General features: G+C 44.8%; 1 protein-coding gene and 1 long non-coding RNA gene across 2 annotated transcripts; one reads left to right on the forward strand and one right to left on the reverse strand.

The window, feature by feature from the left end:
* Positions 1-1,210: 1,210 nt before the first annotated feature.
* LOC144700759 (uncharacterized) lies at positions 1,211-3,563 on the reverse strand. Its single transcript, XM_078572269.1, has 3 exons — positions 3,218-3,563; positions 2,993-3,136; positions 1,211-1,896 (listed from the first exon to the last, which is right to left on the reverse strand). The coding sequence occupies exons 1-3, from the start codon at positions 3,418-3,420 to the stop codon at positions 1,416-1,418; spliced, it is 828 nt and encodes a 275-aa protein (XP_078428395.1). The 5' UTR covers positions 3,421-3,563; the 3' UTR covers positions 1,211-1,415.
* A 12,432-nt stretch (positions 3,564-15,995) lies between these two features.
* On the forward strand, positions 15,996-18,515 carry LOC144712830 (uncharacterized). Its single transcript, XR_013583885.1, has 2 exons — positions 15,996-16,116; positions 18,201-18,515. It is a non-coding gene; the product is annotated as an uncharacterized LOC144712830 (long non-coding RNA).
* The last annotated feature ends 4,013 nt before the right edge of the window (positions 18,516-22,528 follow it).

A 22,528-nucleotide genomic window follows, 5' to 3' on the forward strand; every position in this document is an offset into this window, starting at 1 on the left:
GAAAGCAAGGGCGAGAGAGAGAGAGAGACGGAGAAAGCACGGGCAAGAGAGAGAGAGAGAGAGAGAGAGAGAGAAAGCAAGGGCGAGAGAGAGAGAGAGAGAGACGGGGAAAGCAAGGGCAAGAGAGAGAGAGAGAGAGAGACGGAGAAAGCAAGGGCGAGAGAGAGAGAGAGAGAGACGGAGAAAGCAAGGCCGAGAGAGAGAGAGAGAGAGAGACTGCATGAAAGGAAAGAGGGTGGTTCTGCGTGGCCCATAACGAGCCAGAACCACACGTTGAGGAATAGGATTTTGAGAGCGCCGGGTTGGCAGCGCGCAAAGACAGACAGAGAATCGCCCAATGCGGGAAAAATAGCACAAATGCCTTAGCGATTTCCAGCGGGTACTCGGATTATTCGAGAAGAATTCTGCTTGACGCAGATTCAGAAAAGGCTTCCTCGAGTTGGAACCTGAGACTTCTTCGTTTTTCTCCGCGCGCTTTCTATTCTCCAGAAGCTGATTTCGGCGATCCGGTCAGCCGTGAAATGGCATTTTCTCTCCTTTCCTTACTACCACTTGGTGAAAATAAAGTGTTTTATCGGCGATAATCCTCTAATCTAATGCTATCATCAGAATGCACAGCTATCTAGACTAACCTCCTTTCCGTGCCTCATGTAGAGAAACCTGTAGAAACTTTCATGTGGACCCCTTGCTTCGTTCGAAGAAGACCGACCAGACAGACCGCATTCCTCTCGCTCTCTCTCATGTTTCTCTACCTCTCTAATTTTTCTTTACCTGTCCTTACTTCTTTCTGCACCTATCTTTATCTCTCTCCCTGCCGAAGCCTCCGGGCCGCTTCAATGGGGGGAAGAACGGTATTCAGCCCACAGGAAGAAAAGAAAACCGCTAAGTTTCGGAATTCATGCAGGCGAAGACGTTATCTCTCTTCGGACCATCTGACGTTACTATCTCGTAATCAAAACCCCGCATCCTATCTATCTCTCTCTCTCTCTCTCGCGATCTCACACCTCATTCCAGCCATGCGAGACCTATCAGGCTAAAGAAGCGTGGTCACAGTTCTTCAGGAATGGATGGGTGTCAGGGACCCCCCACCAAATCGGTAGTTGTCTGGGTGAAGAGGGTTGTGGGGGGGGGCGAAGATTTGAGAGAGAAAGAACTAAGAAGGGAAGTAGGAATTTGTTTACGCCATGATGGAGAAAGTGGGACATGGAGGTGACCACAAGCATGTTTCTTCCGCATTATTGCAATTTCCTGGTATTTTACAATTCTGAAGTCCTCCCAACCTGTGTACATTCTCTCTCTAGCCTGGGCGGACGCCGCCGCCGGCGTCTTCGCCTCCGGGCCACGAACTTAAACCGATTTGGCCATCTGATATCACTCTGTATGCCTTCTTCCTCTGGTTTTTCTACATGTTGAGCTTATTCGATGCCGGAGAGGACGCCAAGATCAAAGTTAGACGGGCTGTGGGGCCAGCTGAAAGACGAAGAGGACGACGAAGGGGGGGAAGAAGGAACCGAGGAGAGAGACGGCTCGCCGGAGGTGGCGGCGCCGCCAAAGTTGAAGGGTTTCCGAACAAGTGGGGGAACTATGTCTTCCAAAAGGCCCTGTGGTGAGGTCTTTACAACATGAGACTCATTTCGAGGTTCTTCCTTAGAAGTGTGAGAGTCATGGGCTTGTGTTGTGGCTGTCACTTGTATCCCGGTATCTGTTCTAGGCCTCTTGGATGGGGGAGTTACGGTGTCAGCTGGGGATTTCACTGGCCGTGACAAGATGAGATGTGAATAAGCGTAGTGAAGATGTAATCCTTCGTATGTGACGATTAGCGTATCCGGCTCGTCTATCGACCTCTCCACTTGCTTCTTTGCGTTGCACCTAGGGTTTGTGCACCTGTAATAACTCCTGCAACCATAAACGCAAACACTGTCAGCTGGGGGCCATAGCTAAGATTGCATGAGCTCATTCAAAGATAGACAGAGACACACAGCAGGGCATCGTTGTTTACCAAATTTGATTGCTAAAAGTTGAAGGAAATCCGTTTGAAAGAGTCGAGCGAGCAACGCGAAGAAAATCTCCAACAAGAAGAAATGCACTCTTTTTCACCCAGAGTCAGAAACGGTGCAGGACGAGAAGAAAACGGAAAAGACGGTAACATGTAGAGAACGATAGCCCCTCTGCCTTCGAGGTGCAGACCATCGTTCCTTGGAAGGATGACAGAAGTCCACAAGTTCACGAGCGGTTGGTGTGGATTGATTGTCATGACAAGGAAATCTCAAAATTAGTTTGCTTAATGAAGTTATCAACTTGCACAGTGTTATTATTTCAACACGCCGCGACTTTCGCGTGTTGAGAAAGATAATTAAAGGGAGAGAGAGAGAGAGAGACAGAGAGAGAGAGAGATACAGACATACAGAGAGACAGAGATACAGAGAGAGAGAGATATACAGAGAGAGAGAGAGAGACAGAGATACAGAGATACAGAGAGCGAGAGAGATATACAGAGAGAGAGAGAGACAGAGATACACAGAGAGAGAGAGACAGAGATAAAGAGATACACAGAGAGAGAGAGACAGAGATACAGAGATATACAGAGAGAGAGAGAGAGACAGAGAGAGAGAGATACAGAGATACAAAGAGACAGAGATACAGAGAGAGAGATATATATACAGAGAGAGAGAGAGACAGAGATACAGAGATATACAGAGAGAGAGAGACATGGATACAGAGATATACAGAGAGAGAGAGAGACAGAGATACTCACAGAGAGAGAGAGACAGAGATAAAGAGATATACAGAGAGAGAGAGACAGAGATACAGAGATACACAGAGAGAGAGAGAGACAGAGAGAGCGAGATACAGAGATACAGAGATACAGAGAGAGAGAGATATACAGAGAGAGAGAGAGACAGAGATACAAAGAGAGAGAGAGAGAGAGAGAGAGAGAGAGAGAGAGAAAGAGAGAGAGAGAGAGCTAGCGGGACGGGAAAAGTGTGAAGACCTCGGATTCGGGCTGTTCTTGATAGCTTTCTGTCCATATTTTCTCCATTTGTACCCATCATCGGCCGGACCGTTTGCACTGCATTTGATCTTTAGCGAATACTTGTTCTCCATCTTGTTGAAACTCTTCTCCGGGAACGCTATTCTGCAGCACCGAATTCAACTAATTAGACCATACAAATGATAAAGAAAAGAGTTAAAGATAGAGAGCGAGAAAGATAATTACGAAGGACGAGGGCCGACGAGCCCGTTAGACTGAAGAGTCCCTCGACAAGTAGAGGCGAGCGCGTTCTCTATGTCTCCAATCGTCGGCCCAGAGTAAGCCGTCGGTAGAAGCTTGCTTATCATGGCTTCTCCCTCGGCCTGGGCGGATTCGTCAGCCTGCGTCCATTCGAAGAACCTCCTCTCCTCATCTACAATCTCTCCCATCTTCTCTGCCTCCCACAAGCCCAGGGGACGCAAGAGATAGATATGGCGATACGTAGAGAGAGAGAGAGAGGTAGACAGACAGACAGACAGATGACGGAGAGGCGCACGCGGGTGAGGAACGCGAGGATTGTCCCTCCTGCACCGTCCCGTTGGGTTATATAATCAACGTCACTGTTTATCTATCTCTCTCTTGCTCTGACCCTTATGGAGTAAATTTTGAGGTTTCATATCGGAACGTCAACCTCGAGTATCCCCGATGGATGCATCGCAGCCGTCCGATGCAAGAACCTCTTCAAAAACAGCCGAGAAAGAGGTCAACTGCTGAAGACGGCAACTGGCGTCAATCCTGATCCTCTAGGAGAGGGCTCCTATGGTACAGACCAACGGTGACGTGTTCGCCCTTCTTTCCGCCGTGCAACCACCACACTAATGAAAGAGGGTAATAAAATGGTTCCTTCACAGTTAAGGGCCACCTAATTCTTTCCCCACGCAAAGCCAAGTCAGTATCAGAGGACACCAGTCTCTTAAGATACAACGTGTCATTATCCTGACCGTCGGGGAGGATTCTCATCTCTCGTGGGGTTTGACATTTGAGTTTCTTCCGCCGTCGCCGCCGCAGAAGGAGATGATGAGATAGAAGGAGATGGGGAAACTGAGAAGGTTGTGTCTCTCTACCTGTGTCATGGTCCGGAGGAAGAAGACGACGGGATAATTGACTGTCAGAGTAGCGGACAAGGCTCGCTAGTCAACCCTCTACCGCAAGAGCAGGAAAGAAACAAAGCGTTGGAGCAGTGAACCCGTGAATTCTTACCGTGGTGCTTGTCTTTTATCGTCACGTGTCTACCCTATTGTGGACTACATACTGGAAGGAGGATCAATTGAGAACATTCCCGAGGGAGAAGAGATGAGAATGTCAACTCTTCGGTGATTTAACTCCTGTTTGTGAGAGAGAAAATCTACGGTGCCCCGTGAAGGGATTGAAAGAAGTGAGATGCGGATATCTTGAGTCAACGTTGTCGATTTCTCCTGCAAACTGACGGAATGATCATTTCACAGGCTGGGGGTTAGATCTGCGGCATAGTAAAGATGAAGATTTACCCCCATGGGAACGTAGAGTTCAGCTGAAACTTCTACAACCGTGGGTTGGACCACCGTAGAGGGACGTCAGAGCCGCTATCCTCTTCCGCATTATCTCTCTCTGGCATTGGTTTTCAGGCCGTGTCTCCATCTCTGTATGTCCCATGCAGGCGTCTGCTATCAGGACTGTTCAGCTCCGATGGCGTCGTGTCAAATTTCATCATATCGACGGACAGGCAGGACGGATCCCACCAATTTGAACTGCGACCAATAATCGTTCTACCTCCTTTCTTCCGAAAGTCAACGGTCGCAGCAATCTCTTTCCTTATCGTTTTTGACCTTCCCAGCTAAATCACTACCGAACCGTGATTCATGGCGCGTGAAAAGTTAACCAAGGGCAAGTTTACAATCACTTTTTTGTCATGAGCATGATGCAACGGCGATCGCCAAAATAATAACTTAAGCTGTTCATGATTTGACCCGTGCAGTTAGTGCCAATTCTACTGTATCCAGTCAAGAGGTTAGTTAATGTCGGCAAGATGTACTTGGTAGGGATCCCATCTGGTTGGATATAGACTGACGTGGACGGCGAAAACCCGTTGACATTAATATTGACCTGTAGAGGCGTCCCATTGGGTCCATGGGGTGTTGGTTCTGTCTATTCTTCCCGAGTCTCTGCGACATAACAGTGCGTGTGCTAACGTGAGAAATGAATGAAGAACCTCTCTCTCTCTTTCCCTCTCTCTCTCTGTCTCTATCTCTCTCTCTTTTTCTCTTTCTCTCTCTCTCTCTTTATCTTTCTCTCTTCCTCTTTCTCTCTTCCTCTTTCTCTCTTCCTCTTTCTCTCTCCCTCTCTTTGTCTTCTCTTTTTCTCCCTCTTTCTCTCTCTCTCTGTCTATCTTTCTATCTTTCTCTCTTTCTCTTTCTCTCTTTAACTTTGTCGTTCGCTCTCTCTCTCTTTTTGTCTTCTTTTTTTCTCTCTTTCTCTTTCTCTCTTAGACTCTCTCTCTCTCTCTCTCTCTCTCTCTCTCTCTCTCTCTCTCTCTCTCTCTCTCTCTTTCTCTCTTTAACTTTGTCGTTCTCTGTCTCTCTCTGTCTCTCTCTCTCTCTCTCTCTCTCTTTTTGTCTTCTCTTTCTCTCTTTCTCTTTCTCTCTTTGACTTTTTCTCTCTCTCTCTCTTGGTCTTCTCTTTTTCTCTCTCTGTCTGTTTATCTTTCTCTCTTTGTCTTTGTCTTTCTCTTTCTCTCTCTCTTTGTCTTCTTTTTTCTCTCTCTCTTCCTCTCTCTATGTCTCTCTTTCTCTCCTTCTCTTTCTCTTTCTTTCTTTGTCTTTCTCTCTCTTAATCTCTCTTTCTCTCTCTTTCTCTCTCTCTGTCTTTCTTTCTCTGAATCTCTCTGTCTCTCTTTGTCTCTCTCTCTCTCTGTCTCTCTTTCTCTCTCTCTCTGTCTCTCTTTCTCTCAGTCTCTCTTTCTCTTTCTGTCTCTCTCTCTTTCTCTCAATCTCTCTGACTCTCTTTGTCTCTCTCTCTCTCTGTGTCTCTCTTTCTCTTTCTCTCTCTCTTTCTCTCTAATTCACTTTCTTTTTCTCTCTCTCTCTCTCTCTGTGTCTCTCGTTCTCTCTCTCTTTCCTTTCATTCTCTTTCTCTCTCTCTTTCTCTCTTTCTCTCATTATCTTTCTCTCTCTGTATTTCTTTCTCAGTCTCTCTCTCTCTCTCACTCCCTCCCTCCCTCTCACTCGATATTTATATTAATCTCGCTCAAATCTCCTTCTTCTTTTGTATTCAAATAAAATATTCATTCCTGACGAAGTTATTTAGTAGAGAACATGGCTTCTTAGCTGATCACTCGTCCTGTCTATCTTTGCCTGCCATATAAGAAAAATATCATGTGGCAAAAGGCCCACCCCTTTAGTTTGGTTACAATTGTCCCTATCCCCTTGATACATACATTTCATCCGTCATATAATTCATCGTTTTATCTGACTATCTAGATTTCCATCTTAATGACTATCTAGATCTCCCTATCGATTTCTCAATATCCGCTAGTCTAATACCGCATTTCGTTTCCCAGCAGGCGAAAAAGCGATCATAGCTTCTAAGTTGACCATCTCTAATCGGAGGCCCATCCTACACTGGTACATAAACTCACAACTTATAAAGAAATAGCAATGAGTAACTGAATTAACAATCTCCAGTGAAAACAAAAGTTTTTTGCATCTTTGTAAGGATTTTTTTGGATGGATTAGTGAATGATAGGCAAGGTCAGATGAATCTTTAGCTAAAATGAAGGTGTCACGACTGTTGAAATAGGTATTCAAGCTCTGTGGATCGAATCTTATGGTGATGTATCAGCCCCAACAAGACAATAGACACCCTCTATGGTTCAGGACATTGGAGATCAGGAGTTAAAAGAAATTGTAAGATGCTATGTTAGATGTTGAAAAAATCAGTCCGGACAAAAAAAATTATGTAAAAAGGTACTGAAGACATGTGTTCGTCACTGCCATGATGTCAGCATCCTCTGTCTACATGCTGCTAAGAAAATGAAAAGAAACGCCACCAATGATAAACCACTGTAGGGGGAATGGTAAGCCAGAAGATAGAGATATAGATGCAAGACTACATAGAATGAACAAGGAAGTTTCTATTTCTCTAAAGAAAAACTTTTTTGTGGCTGTAGTTTACTTAGGAAAACATGAGGGCGAAACCCCTTTAAATAAGACAACAAATAGGAAGGAATGGACTCATCGAAAAAAAATGAAAAAGAAATGAGGGAATTCTATGCCAACTTCTCTTTTGTGTCCCTTTTTTACCTATCCAGAATACTCAAATCCCCGATTATTGGAATTCAGACGATTAGGGAGGGGGGAGGGCTAAAACATACACCAACAAACGCGACCATGGTGGTCACCCCAATATTTCTAGGTGCCCTTGTTGTTCTGTAAGTCTGCAAGGTTGCCACCTACTTTGAGACGACTGCAATTTGTATAAATTCCAAATATTGTAATGAAGTTCTCTGTCATACTGACTCACATCAATATATCAGTGGCATTCTCCTTCATAAGAACCTTCTACAGAAAATTTTTCTCTGAAATCAAAAAGTAATGGATCTTGTTATTGTGCACATCAAATGAATCAAGAATGCATGGTAGACCAGATTCTTGGTGAATTAAGTAGCACTACGATTGTCTCATAACAATGGAACTCCACCTTGCATAATAGTGAGTTCTTTAATCAAACACTTTGATGGGGGACCATCCGCAAGCTGAAGCACCAGGTCAACCTGCGGCGACACGTCAGCAACCACGTCGCGAAGCTCAAGCTGACGAGAAGGACCCGGAGTTCAAATACTCGGCGTGACGAGAAGGCTTCCCCTATTTATTTTCCCTTGCGTTTTCCTGAACTTTCTCGTTGTGTTTTGTTTGGGGAGGGCCTCCGTGTTTTGGCCCTTCCGTCGTATTTCGAACCACATTTTACGACTCGATTAGGGGTTTTTCTCTAATTTCGGGCCGACCCCTAGGGTTTCCTCTCTCCCACTATAAAAGGAGAAGAGATGCCCTAGAGGAGATTAGAGAAGTTGGAATGTGTTTTGCAGCTTGTTAGAAGGAGAGACCCCTTGAAGGAGAAGAGGAAGCTGCCGCCACCTCGCCCGCCGGCGCCAGTCGCCGTCGTTCTGCAGACCGAACCTACTATGCCGGACCGTGCTGATGTCGCATCTCCGCCGCCGCCCTCCTTCCGTCTCTCAGAGGAGGGACCGCCGGAGCTCGCCGCCGCCGCCGCCGAGACGCCACACCTCCGCCGTCGCGACCACCGACTCCTGCGCCCTGCAGCCGCTAGCTCGATCGACAAGGAGGACCGGCCGCCCGTGCACCCAGTTCGCCCTGTAGAGTCCTCAAGGGGTCGCCGGACTGCCAGACTAACCCAATGGATCTCTTGACGCCGACCAGCCGCTGCCAAGATTGCCGGAGCGCCCTCTTAGGCTGCCGCTGGAACCCTCGCCGAAGGAGGACGACGCCGAGTCAAGGACGAGTTGACTCAGGGCAGACGGACCGATTCCCGCACTGAGTCAACTCAGTCCAACCCGGTTTTAAGTACCGGCGAGTCACCATTGAGTTGACTCAGTGTGACTCGGATTCAAGTAAGGGCACTCGAAGGTAAAAACGCTGATCTGGAAGGGCATTTCCGTCAAGACAAAAAAAAAGACAAGAGGAGAAGCGTTAGGGCTTCAGCGGGCCACCGCCGCCGTCGCTTGCCGCTGCCGGTCGCCTCTGGCCCCCGCCGCCACTACTCGTCGACGTCTTCTGGCGCTGCCGCCAGGTCCCGCAGGCGCCCTTGCGCCCCTGTGCCCGCCCGATCGCCGTCGCTCTTCAGCAAGTGGTCACCAAGGTGTCTGCCGCCGTCGTTCGGCCTCGGCCTCCCGTACGCCCACCGCCCTAGTGGGTAACCGATCCGGCCTCGGAAGCCCGCCCGCCCTCCAACTGAGGGGGAATGGTTCCGCCCTGAAGCCCTCACCGGCTTCCCCGACCGGCGCCGCCGATGACCCGGCCTCGGATGCTCGTCCGCCCTCCAACTGAGCGGAAACGGTTCTGCCCCGCAGCCCCCACCGGCTTCCCCGACCGGCGCCGCCGAACACCACCGGCGAATTGGCCTCGGACGCCCGTCCGCCCTCCACGAGGTCCCTGCCCATGCCGGCCGAATCAGTTTGCCCAGTTGGCACCGCCGAGCGCCGACGGCAATCCGACCAGGCTCCCGATCGCCCGTGCCTCAACCCGTGGCCACCCGCCCCTCGCCCGTCCGACGCCAGTCCGAAGCCCTCCGAGCTGAGCCGGAAGTCGCCGACGCTCCTGCTCTTCGACACTCTGACGTCATCAGCCGACCACCCCAACTCATCTTTCGAATCGCCGCCCCAGACCGCCACGCCAATTAAAACTCGGCATCGACCACCGCGACTACCGGACCTTAGTCTGCAGGTCACGACGCTAACCCCTCTCTTGCGTCTTATTACCTCTTGCAATATTTTCTCACATGCTCCTCCATCGGGCCTCGCCTTTCGCCGTTTCCCGTACGTTGGGTTTGGGGTAGCTATCTCCTCTCGTCTCCCCGTCCGACACTTTGTTTCCGGAATAGATAGTTGGATCGAGGATACCCGCTCCTACGGCATCCTTCGATTGATCTATCGGGTCATTGGGAGTCGGATCGTACGTGACACATGCAGGAACTCTTTCAGGGCTCCGTCCTATTTCAGTTATTGCCATACTTCTCGTCATTTCATAAACGTTCATCCCCGCATTCAATAGCGAATTACGTGTTTGTTCACCTCCGCCTTGTGTTGCAACGCTCACCGTCGATCGCGGCCGTACGTGTTGCATCACACTTTGAAGACAAGGCCCCAGAGTTATGGGTAGCTACTATGGACTCTGTATCCATTCTGTAGAATAAAATAGTATATTTAAATATAGACTTCTAGATCACAGATCAATCTGACCACTTCCAACTCATAACTATTTTTGGATATTTGATAAACCGTGTAACCTATGAAATCCACATGAACATAACCATTTACTTAAAGTAAAACTCTGAAATCAAATAGAATTCCCTCATCAGTTGTGTCCTTCACATATCAAAGAACCCATTTCACCATACTCTAATGGCCATTATCTAGAATGCTAATAGATCTGGTCACCAGTCCAACTACATGATATATATGTGCTTGTAGAAACCATCATATTAGCATTGGGAATTAAATTCATTTAAACGATATCTTAACCAAATTAGGGGCACTGGGAAATAGATAAAATGAATTAGTTAGTTAAAGAAGTAATTACATATCATTTAATACATCTACATCTCAAGGATCTCCTTTGCCACTCCAAGACCCTTCATCTTAAAATTGTAATATCATGCAAAGTATTTGATGCAAGGAGAATATTATCCACATAGATAGTCTTAAAATAAAAACCATCCTCATACACAGGGAATGATGGTTTCAGTCTTGGTATCTGCATTGCAGAAACCTATAAAAAACTTCAGTACGGTCTCAACTTGGTGAAACATTGGTTTCAGTTTGATAAAAGCTATAGTTCAGTCATGAGTAATGTGCACAAATAAAATTTAGGAAATCATAGCCAAAATTTAGGTCAAATGGTTAATTAAAGTAGGAAAAAAATGAATTTTAGTCGATAGTAATTAAATAATATTATTTATGATTTTTCTGTTTCAAAGCTTCATGAGGAAAAATGTGCAAAAATATTATATTAAGCTCTTGAGACCTTAAATATATTAAGTTTTTGTTCTAGGGAATACATTTCCGTGGTTAAATTATTAAGTGCTTGCTCATACGTTTCCGTGCTTTGGTTCCACTCAGCTATTAAATTTCTCCCAACTATACATCATGGACCATCTTCTCAACCTGTAATGAGCGTAAAAAAACATCATGATCCATGAGTAAGAGGACATGGCATCAAAATAGTAATGTTTGAAAAGGACTAATTTGAGTTCTTCTACAGCATCATCTGCTTCAGATTCCATTACATCACCGCCCCAATGGTCCTCACGAGCCCAATATTTCATGGTATTCAAAATTGATATTGTTTCTGCAGATAACCTTACTCTTTTAAATATCACAATTCCTCGCCCTACAGAAAAGGATTCACCATTGGAGCACTTAATGCACAAATTGATAAGAAATCATCATCAGTTTGTGCATTCAGTTCTCCAATTGACAAGATGTAGATATAATATGATGCCACCATTCAAGTAAATCATCATCAGTACCAATGCAAGGTTCACTTACATAGCCATCTATTTCATCTCTAATAGATATTGGTAGAATTTTTATTGTTTGTTTGCTCCAACTCATCAATGTCATAATTACTTTTGAACGTTTGGCACTTGGAACAGACCAATCTTCAGTAAATGAATGAGGATTTGAACTCAACAAAGTAGGTGTAATTTCAAGCAATCAGAGTATAGATTGAATGACAGAATTCTGCTCTCTATGGATTAAATGTGAACTTCGTTTTATCGAATCGTGAAGCACCCCTCATGCGTCTGTGTTAGACGTTTCGTGTCTTTTATTATATTGTATTACATATGTTTTGGTTGTAAACAAGGGCCCCTTATATGAGGGTCCCTTAATGGACTATCCCTTCCCCTTTTGACCTCCTAAGGCCCACTTGACTTCTCTTTTTTAAGGGAAGAGATGGCGCCCTAAGGAGATTCAGACCAGGAAATATCGTATTACTTTATGTTTTGATTTTATTGGTCTCACCCTTTGAGAGAAAGAAGTAGGAAAAGGACGACCGAAAGGGAAGAAGAGAGGAGGCTTAGCAGTGGAGCCTTCTTCCCCCCATCGCATCCTCTCAGAGTGTCACAATCCTGTGCCCAAAACAGGTTTGATTCGCTGATTCCGAGGACCCCCACGACGTGTGAGAAGGTAGGCCCCCTTTCTCATCATCGTGCAATGATCTGGTGCAACGGGTTGGGTGTCAATATCACCCCCTTACCTCTGATCGGTCAAGGTGGGTCACGAAGGTGCTCCAGCAACGTGGAGATAGGATTTGGCTGTGATCTTGCACATTCGGTGAGGATCGACGGAACATGGGACGCACAAAGGTCTGGCCCACCACTATGCCGATTGCCCTATGGTGTGAAGAACACACGCAGGCTTTGGAAACATGATGATTCGCTGACCATATGCCTGCGTTAAGGCGGTGAGATGTGCTGCCCCCCCGTCCGCTGGGAGGCTCGTGGATCCAGCACCGCGTCGCTCATGCTAAGTGTGTTAGGCTCCCCTCGCTGATTCCCCGAGGTGGCGGTTCACACGTTTTGACCGGCACTAGCAGGTCAATAGAGCAGTGATATGCGCCGGCATACGGGGTAGCAACGGGTCGCGCTGCTCATCTGGCCCCCTCTCCCATCTGCTCGGAGCCTACCACCTTGATTGAGATCGACTACCGGCAGGAGTTCTGAGGTTGCTGAAGTCGATACACCTTGACCAGGTGGGGCTGTCAAGCTGGATTTCCTGTGTCACGATCAATGGGATCTGCCAACCACACCCTTTGGTGCCACTGTCGCCGCATGCGCCCTTGCACCATCCTACCAACTGTTGACGATCCTGCGAGTCACCTAAGCTTGCAACCTGACCGCGCATCAAAGCCATCCGGTTGATCTCCCTCTACGTCGTCCTTCGACCAACAGTCAAACCGCTGCTGCGCCACAGCCAGTCGAGCTATGCCGACCCTCTCTGGCTCCTTTCCGCTCACAACCTGCACCGGCCGCCACAATTGACAAAGATTCTGCACAATGAGCCATGCGCCGACAAGGTATGTTATCTGATGGAAATATATGTGGCCGGCAAGCCAATCACACATTCCACATCTCGTTCCATATTCATTAATAGAACATATTCATTATAGTGCATGTGTGATGCGTATAATGAAGTCCATGAATACATGATCGGACTTAGTGAATTACGATGAGATCGTAATACGGAGATCACTAGTCTTTAAGCATGTGTTCTAAATATTCCTATTCGAAGGATACACGAGAAGGACATTGAAGTATCCGGATAGAATAGCACTATCTAGCCTCACTCATATGATGAGTATGGTCGGTCCCGTAGCCATTAGTGTGGCGACACTAAGGATAGATAGTGGGTGCTCTTTAGTGGAAAGAGTTCACTGAATTGATCCATATGAATCCCTGAATGGTATTATACCTAACTGTCAATCAGGTTGATTCACGTCACGGTTGTGTAAGTGGTCCTTAGACCTGAGACACCAAAGACGTCTTGTGGACGGACGGTTGTACTTTGGCTATTGCTAACGAGTCTCTAATCATGGGATTCTAAATGGTCTTAGTTCGGGTGCATCAAGAAGTATACGAAGGCGATTGAGTGGTCAAGATGGGATCGTCCACCCTCAGTATAAGAGGTGACAGCGCAAGGAAGATGATGCAATGAAGTCCTTGGCCAAGGCAGTGAAATATCAGAGAAGAGTTCTCCGATGATTTCCGAGTGCATCAATACTAACTCGGATGATTGATTAGGGTTTGACAGTTGACCATACCCTAAGTCGTCCAAGGAGCGTCAAGTGGATGAGGGATTATACATACACGGTAACCGATGCTGAACAGGTTCCATGAGTGAGTCGATACACACTCCTTTGTATCTTCTAGGACACGAGGTGTAGCTTGGCACCCCACGTGTCGGAGTCTCGACCTATCGATTGGGTTAAATCGATCCGACATTAATTAATCTATATGATAATATAGTTAATTAAGTTGGAAGGCCAATAAAGGATATTGGGCCGTTGGAGTCATTAACTAGACTGATACATGGGCCTAGAGGGTCACACGCAAATGGTATTTTGGACGTTGGAAGATATACTTAAGTTTTGGGGGTTTTTATGAAAAATACCCACTTAGTATAAATAGGGGAAGGCCCTGAACGAAATTCACCCAGGCCAGAATTGTTCAGGGGCCTTCCCCTTCTTCTCCATTCTCCCCACACCCCCTCTTCAGCCCTGATGTGATCGGGACGACTTAACGACGCCGACGAGGATAGAACGGGGCTCGTCTATGAGAAGGAGGAGATCCGATGTGCCGAGGATCGCGTGGATACGTCTAGAGGCTGCACACTTGAGCAGCTCGACTCGTCTCGCTCCGGAATCGAAGAAATCACGAATCGCGAATCGGATTCGTGTAAAGGTACGCTGTTTTAGTGTTTTTGTTGATGCCGTTCGACTCAAAAAGAATCTTCCGCTGCGCATCGTTTTAGATTTATTCATCCAAGTCAAGGCCCCTAGAACCCAAAATTATCCTCCCGCCCAATCGTTATATTATTCCTTGCAGTATATTGTCGATTGACTCCGCTGCGCTCAGGCTAGATAGGTGAGAGAGGAATTGAGAGATACCTACGATAATTGAGTGTCTTTACTGGTACGGCCGAGCCAGTCCGTTACGTGCGGGCCCCTACAGATTGATTCCGTTCAGCGTCGTAGTCGCCTTCGTCCCCTCTGACGCGGCTTGGGAGGCCACCGTCACCGCCACCCGGCGACCCTTCGGAGCTCGGAGTTCAGCACTCTCCCTCGAGTCAGGGCCCGCAAGTATGACGCATAGGTCACATCATTCATTTCATCGTAGCTACATACCCGTTAGGGTTTATCCGTCGGACGATGACACCGTCAACAGTTGACATCACTATCTAGGTATCCGAGCATCATATTGATACCCGCACAGATGACGTTCGCGATGACATCCGGCATCAATTTCAACAGAGAATTAAGGAGGTTGATCAACATCTGGAAATGCCTTGATCCCTGTAGAATATAGGGATCTAAGTTAGCCTCTTGCCTTACATTGAGTCTTCGTCAATACACTTAGGTGGTTAACTATCTTCTTCATCCATCATCTTCATCTATGTCACTCATCCACCTCCATCATCACTCATTATCATCCGTATCCAACATCCACTATCATCGACTTAACGTCTTCTCCTACACCATTCGATCTCGTCATCTATCTTTCTCTTTACATTTTAAAAAACATCTATCATTATATATCCATTTCTACCATCTTTATACCTTCTTCTCACTGCCTCCATCACCGCAACCAATACCGTCCACATCACAACCAAATGCCACAGTCACAATCCTGTCCTGTCTATCCATCATCGTCTATCATAAACCCTAACTTATAAAACCCTATTTATATGCATTTTATGCTTCGCTCTCCTCTCACTTCACACCACCATTCACATCCACCTTGATTCTCTTGCCTATTCAACGATCTACTACAAGTACTAACATGCTACTCGTCTACCTTCTTAAATCCATCCTACCTCTCTTGTAACCACTATCTTTATCCATTCACTAACTCGAACGATTTATGTAAATTTTCTCATCTCCTTGACTTCACCCAATCCAGAGAGAGTTCCTTCCCTCACATCCGATCCCTATGGAGACGACCCTTGCTCGTCACTAGCTGACTAAATTTGTTATAAGTATAGGTTTATTAATATTATTAATTAAACACAATGTTACAACGACGTAATCTCACCCCCAATTTTGAATTCGTCATTGGGCACTCAATTATTTGTATGTGCTTCTTACTATATTTGAGCTAAGCCTTTTTTGAATCCCATGGTTAGAGAATTGTAAGCCATAGTCAAAATATAGTATTCATCCACATGATGCCATTGGTGTCTCAAGTCAAGAAATAACTTATACAATTGTGACATTGAGACCGCCCATCCCGATATCGGTATCAGATTATGGTATCGGGACAGATGCTGTACCGGATACTGGATACCGGAAATCAAATTTCCGGTATCTGCTTTTTTCCGATATCCGGATATCAGATATCGATATCAGATATCAATTGATGATGCACCGATATCTGATATTGATATCCGTCTTGATGTCATCATCTGCCTCCGTCTCAGAGGGAGGATGACAATACTAGATATCGATGTTGGATATCGAAGTTCAATATCTGACATCTATAACCTAAGTTTGATTCAAAATTTTGAAATTATTGGCGGAATGTAGACTACATCGGCGGACAGCGGACAGTGGGCGGCAGCGCGGCGGCAACGGCGGCATCGCTGGCATCGACGGATGGTTTGGCTTCTTCTACTTCTTCTTCTTCTCCTCCTCCTCCTTCTTCCTCTTCCCCTTCTTCCTCTGATTCTCTCTTCTTCTTCTTCTGCCTAGTCTTCGTCTTCTTCTTCCGCTAATTCTCTTCTTCTTCTTCTGCCTATTCTTCGTCTTCTTCTTCCGCTAATTCTCTTCTTCTTCTTCTTCTTCTTCTTCGTCTTCTCCTTCTTCCCCTTCTTCCTCTAATTCTCTCTTCTTCTTCTTCCCCTTCTTTCGCTGATTCTCTTCTTCCTCTAATTCTTTCTTCTTCTTCTTCATCTTCCCCTTCTTCCCCTTCTTCTTCCGCTAATTCTCTTCTTCTTCTTCTTCTTCTTCCCCTTCTTCCGCTAATTCTCTTCTTCCTCTAATTCTCTCTTCTTCTTCTTCATCTTCCCCTTCTTCCCCTTCTTCTTCCGCTAATTCTCTTCTTCTTCTTCTTCTTATCCTCTTCTTCTTTGTCTGGTTTCTTCTTCTTCTTCATCATCTTTTTTATCTTCTTCCTCTTCTTCCTCTAATTGTCTTCATCCTCAAATTCACTTCTTCCTCTGATTCTCCCTTCACTTCTCTTCTTCTTTCCCTTCTTCCTCTTCTTCCCCTTCTTCTTCCTCTAATTCTATCTTCTTCTTCCTCTTCCTATTCTTTTTCTTCTTCTTACGTTTATTCTCTTTTTCTTCCCCTTATTCTCTCTTGTTCGTCTTCTTCTCCTCTTCTTCTTTTCTGGTTTCTTCTTCTTCTTCTTCTTTCTTTTCTTTCTCTTCTTCATCTAATTCTCTTCTTCTCCCCCTTCTTCCCCTTCTTCCCCTTCTTTCTCTTCTTCTTCTTCTTCTTCTTCTTCCTCTAATTATCTCTTCTTCTACCTCTTCTTCCCCTTCTTCCCCTTTTTCTTCCTCTAATTCTCTTCTTCTTCTTTCTCTTCTTCTTCTTCTTCTTCTTCTTCTTCCTCTAATTATCTCTTCTTCTACCTCTTCTTCCCCTTTTTCTTCCTTTAATTCTCTTTTCTTCTTCTTCTTCTTCTTCTTCTTCTTCTTCTTCTTCTTCTTCTTCTCCCTATTCTTTTTCTTCTTCTGCCAACTCTATTCTTGCTCTAATTCTCTCTTGTTCTTCTCCTCTTGTTTTTCTTCTGGTTTCTTCTTCATCTTCTTCCTCTAATTCTTTCTTCTTCCCCTTCTTCCCCTTCTTCCCCTTCTTCCTCTAATTCTATCTTCTTCTTCTTTTTCCTATTCTTCCTCTAATTCTCTTCTTCCTCTTCTTCATTTGATTCTCCTTCTTCCTTTACTTATTATTCTTCATCTTTTCATATTCTTCCTATCTTCTTCTTCTATTTTTGTTCTTATTCTCTCTTCATATTCTCTTCTGCTTCTCTTCTTCTCTGTGTCTTCTCTTCTTCTGCTCTTCTCTTTCTTCTTATTCTTCTTCTGATCTTATTTTTCTTCTTCTTCTTTGTTCTCCTATTCTTTTTCTTCTGCTTTTTTTTCTTCCTCTTTATCTTTGATGTGTTCTTAATTTTTGGTATCTTTTTTGTCGTCTATTTCTGCTTAGTCTTTTTATGAGTCTTAGCCTCTTAGATTTCACTTGCATTTTTTGGATCCTCATCTTCTTCTCCTCATCTCTTCTTCTTCTTTTTTTTTCTTCTTCCTCAAATTCTCTTTCTTCCTCTTCTTCTTCTCTTCCCCCTCCTTTTTCTTCTTCTCTTCTCCTTCGTATTTTTCTTCTTCTCTTCCCCTCCTTCCTCTTCTCTTCCCCTCCTTTTTCTTCTTCTCTTTCCATCCTTTTTCCTCGTCTCTTCTTTTCCTCCTGTTTCTTCATCTCTTCTCGTCCTGTTTCATCTTCATCTTCTCTCGCTCATGATTCCCTCTTATCTTTATTGTGTTTTTTATTACTGATTTCTTATTTGTCTTCTCTTTCTGCTTAGTCGTTTTACCATTCTTAGACTACTCTTGCTTTTATCTGTGTTTTTCTATGTATAAATTTTCAATATTGTCTTCCTTGTTTATATTTTCAAGCATATCATATCATAATGTGTTCCTGTAATCTAGTAGAACCAATCATTGATAAACGACTATTGATAGGGGACCATCTTATCAACGACATCAAAGGACGCCATCAACCACCTCGAGCAGCCCGAGCCGACGTCCGCGGCCCGACTTTCAAGTATACAGCCTAATGACCGGTCATGACTGTTTTATTCCTTATTGTATTTTCATTTTGAATTGCGCATGGGCCTTTCGTATTTGGGCCTCATCCAATATGTATGTTTTTCCTTAACATTTGTTAAGGGAAGGCCACTCGTCACAAGACGGTTCCTTCCTGTTGGCCCAATTGGCCATACCCCCTACACTATATAAAGGGAGGCATGCCCAAGGAAAGCCTTGGAGTTGATTGAATTTGAAAGGTTTTCATCAGTTGGCTCCCGCCTTCCTCCCTTTGGGCGTTTTATCGCTTTCTAGAGAATAATGTGGGATCGTTGGCCTCAACTCCCTGCCAAGTCGAAGATTGCTTGTGGAGGAACCGCCATCGATGCCCCGCCATAGCTATTGTTTGAAATTCATCATCAAGAATCTATTTCTTGATCTTGTTCTTCTCCAACAAATGCCATGAACCCTCTTTCTTGGATTATTCTTGGAGATACCAAGATCGTCGCTGACGTTGTCTTCATCAACCTCGCAATGCCACTGACATGTCTCCGACGCCGTCACGGCTATCACTTCATCAGTCGCTGTGACTCACCATAGCCACGGCCCTGTCGTCAATCATGCACCCTCGAGCGGCTCCGCACACGCCCCATGACTACGCGCACCGGCTGCCTATGCTCACCACACCCGTGTGCGCGCAGCTGTCTTGGCGCGCGCTTGTCTTTCTGCGTGCGCCCACATCCCCACCGTGCCGACCCTCCTGCGCGCGCGTGTTTTCGCACTCCCTCATCTCTCTGTGTGCGCACGAGCATCTTCGAGCACTCCCGCGTTCCTCCTTGCACCTGTCTCTCTGCGCACACACACACGTCTCTGTGCGTACCCATGCTCCTTCATGCGACCGCCTTCAGCTTGTGCTTTCCATTTGTGTGCACCGCCAATGCACTCCAGGTGCATGTGCTTGCATGCCGCAGACAGCACACACCGATCCTGATCTTGCCATTATCTTTGTCACAAACTACGAGGTCTGCCCATACAGGTTCTATCATTTCCCTTTTGTTCGCAGTTGAGTTTATTTCTTTTAGTGTTGTTGATTTGTGTTCCTATTATCTACACAATTCAATTACATTGTGATAGGACTAGCCACTCAACATTTGAGAGATTAGGAATAATTCATTGTAAAACGGCTAATCCTTTTGGTAGGGATTTGGACGCCTTCGGGTATTAACCATACCCCTCATTACTTAACCGTCTAATTGGTCCAAATGGACGTTGAGGAGTCCGATTTTGATCAAATCAAACTCTGTCAGCATAATTGATTGTTCGAATCTGTTAGTACTGTTGCGTATTATTTCATTGATTTTACAAGCACATTTCGTCGTCATACACGCATCATAGCCAGAATCTTCACTCCCCTTGTGTTGTAACACGTGTCGCTCGATCCTGGTCGTTCCGTGTTACATAATTTATGTTTCGCAAAGAATGAACACATTTAGAAGTAGTGCCCTGCCCCAAGACTCCTCTGGGGAAAGATCTTAAGGTCATCAGGATACCAATGCCGGAACATCTCGTGGTGCATAAAGTCACCCACGATCAAACCGATTAGTTATCATAGACTACATCGTACATATTGGCAATGGGTACTATGCATGCTTACTGTGTTGTGAGAAGAACCCGCACAATAAGAAAAGCGATCAATCGGCAAGCTGACAAGAGCACCAATGTATTTTGGAGACATTTCAAATCTTATCAGTTTGCTCGTCTTGCGCAGCTTAAGGGCATGGTCGACAAGCATCAGCCACTTATAACCAAGGCCATGGATGACCAACCACAAGGAGGGGCAATCCGACTAGGACCTCTAAAAGGGCATACAGTTGATGAGACAAACAATGTCATTTCATGTTTCATATGCTTTACAGATTCCCCGTGGAACATCATTCAGAATGTTGCATTCAAAGAGATGTGGCGCTACGCAACACAGTTGGATTTGGACCCCCCAAGTGCGAAGGTCATGAAGTAGTGGACGATCCAAATGTATGGCCGCGTAAAGGAAGACTTGAAGAAGCTATGGGATAGTGTCCCTCACTATAGACGCATGGACTGTGGATACCAATAGTGGTCTTTTGGGCATCACCGTTCATTGGGTGGATGAGAAGTTGGTGTACCGAGAGCAAGTACATGCCATCCGAGAGATCCTCGGCAAGCACAATGGGGACACCATGGAATCTATCATTCTCTAGTGCATGGAAGAATTTTGCTTGTGACCAAAGGTCATCATTCAACAACAAACGTCTCTTTTAAGTTAAACATGTGATTTTATACATCACATGTATTTATTCAGGTTTACGTTGTGGCTACTAATAACGCCTCCACTAATAAGAGGATGTTGTTAGTGATTGCAAAGAAGATAAAGAGCGTCAACCCGATGTTAAGCGCCAAACGACATGTCCCATGTGTCACAAAGCTTTGGCATTCCTTCGGCCTAAGAAATAGAGCCACAAGAAGGCGATGTGGGCAGGACCGCTGAGCAATTTGATAGCAACGAGGACAACTTGCATGGAGATATGTTCTCAATGGCTGCAGACAATGATGGAGCACATCGTTTGTTATATTTGGGTGATGTAGAAGCAAAGGTGCGGACGCTAGTGCATGGCGTTCGAAGCTCTGCTCAACGGCAAGAGGAGTACGGGAAAGCGTGCGAAGACGATCCTGAAGTTGAAGATAGTAACATGGTCATACTGGACTGTCTGACCCGCTGGAACAACATATATGCTATAATATCCACTGTCTTGAAGAAACATAACGTGACTGAAAAATTGTTGAATAATTTCACCAGAAAAAGGAAGTTGAGTAAGATGTCGAAGGATGAGTGGGAGTTGGTGAAAGAATTATGTCGTATTCTTGGGGGGTTCTCTATATTTGCTGATCATGTTTGCCGGAAAGAGACACCAGCCATATGTGTTGTGTTATTTATCATCGACTATCTTATGCGCCATATGGTGGAGGTAGTCCAAAAAAATGAAGAGGGAACCTTCTTCTCTTGTGTACGACGATTGCATGAAGGGGTTCGCTGCAATACGGCACAAGCGTGCAAGGTGATGCAACACAAGTTAGCGCAGTATGCATAACTCATGTGGATGAATGAAGCATTCATTACACCGACATTAATGGACCCATTCCACAAAGGGTCCATGCTCCGTGAGGGCGTTAGAGAGTCAACCAATGCCTATATACGATCTCGCTTGCCATGTGACTTGCAAATGCATGCAACGGATCACCCAAAAGGAAGAGAGTTGGACTCTTGGCTACAAAGCACTATGCAAAAAGTCCAACGTACTGAAGGTGAAAGATTATAGAAGAAGCTTCTTTTGTTGCAAAATTATTGTGTTAAAGTTTTTAATATTATATGTAGTGAATGTAGTGAATGTGAAGTTACAGAGTGAACATTAGTATCTTGTATTGATCCAGCATGATATTTAGCCTTAGAAGTACAGAAAATTTCCAAAATTTAAAAATATATATAGTGTGCAGAATATAATAAAAACTTCACATCACTTATGAAAATGATGATATAAACACTGCAGGTTAATAATGAAAGACGGAAAAAAATAACTGCTAATGAGTAATGCTCCTAAATTTTTTAACTTTATGTCCTATGTTCTATAACCTCTTTAATTATATATTACTACCATATTAAGTTAACATATGACCTACGCCATCTTTAACTAATAATTTTCATGTTCTATCACTAATAACAGTTACTGCGTTATGCTCCAAAAAATTTTAACATAATGTCCTATGTTCTACAACCTCTACAATGATATATTACAACCAGATTAAATTAACAAATGACCTACTCCACCTCTAACTAATAATTTTCTTGTTCTACTACTAATAACAGCTAATGAGTAATGCTCCTAATATTTATAACATAATGTCCTAAGCCTTACAACCTCTACAATTATATATTACTACCAGATTAAATTAACATATGAGATACTCAATATCTGACTAATAATTTTCATGTTCTTCTACTAATAACAGCTGATGAGTAATGCTCCTAATATCTATAACATGATGTCCGAAGTCTTACATCCTCTATAGTCATATATTAGCTTCAAATTAAATCAACATATGAGATACTCAATCTTTAACTAATAATTTTCATGTTCTACGACTAATAACAGCTAATGAATAATGCTCCTAATATTTATCACATTATGCCCTAAGTCTTACAACCTCTAAAATTATATATTACTAGCAGATTT

Source organism: Wolffia australiana, chromosome 1 (assembly GCF_029677425.1).
Source record: "Wolffia australiana isolate 7733 chromosome 1, ASM2967742v1".
Classification (NCBI taxonomy): domain Eukaryota; kingdom Viridiplantae; phylum Streptophyta; class Magnoliopsida; order Alismatales; family Araceae; genus Wolffia; species Wolffia australiana.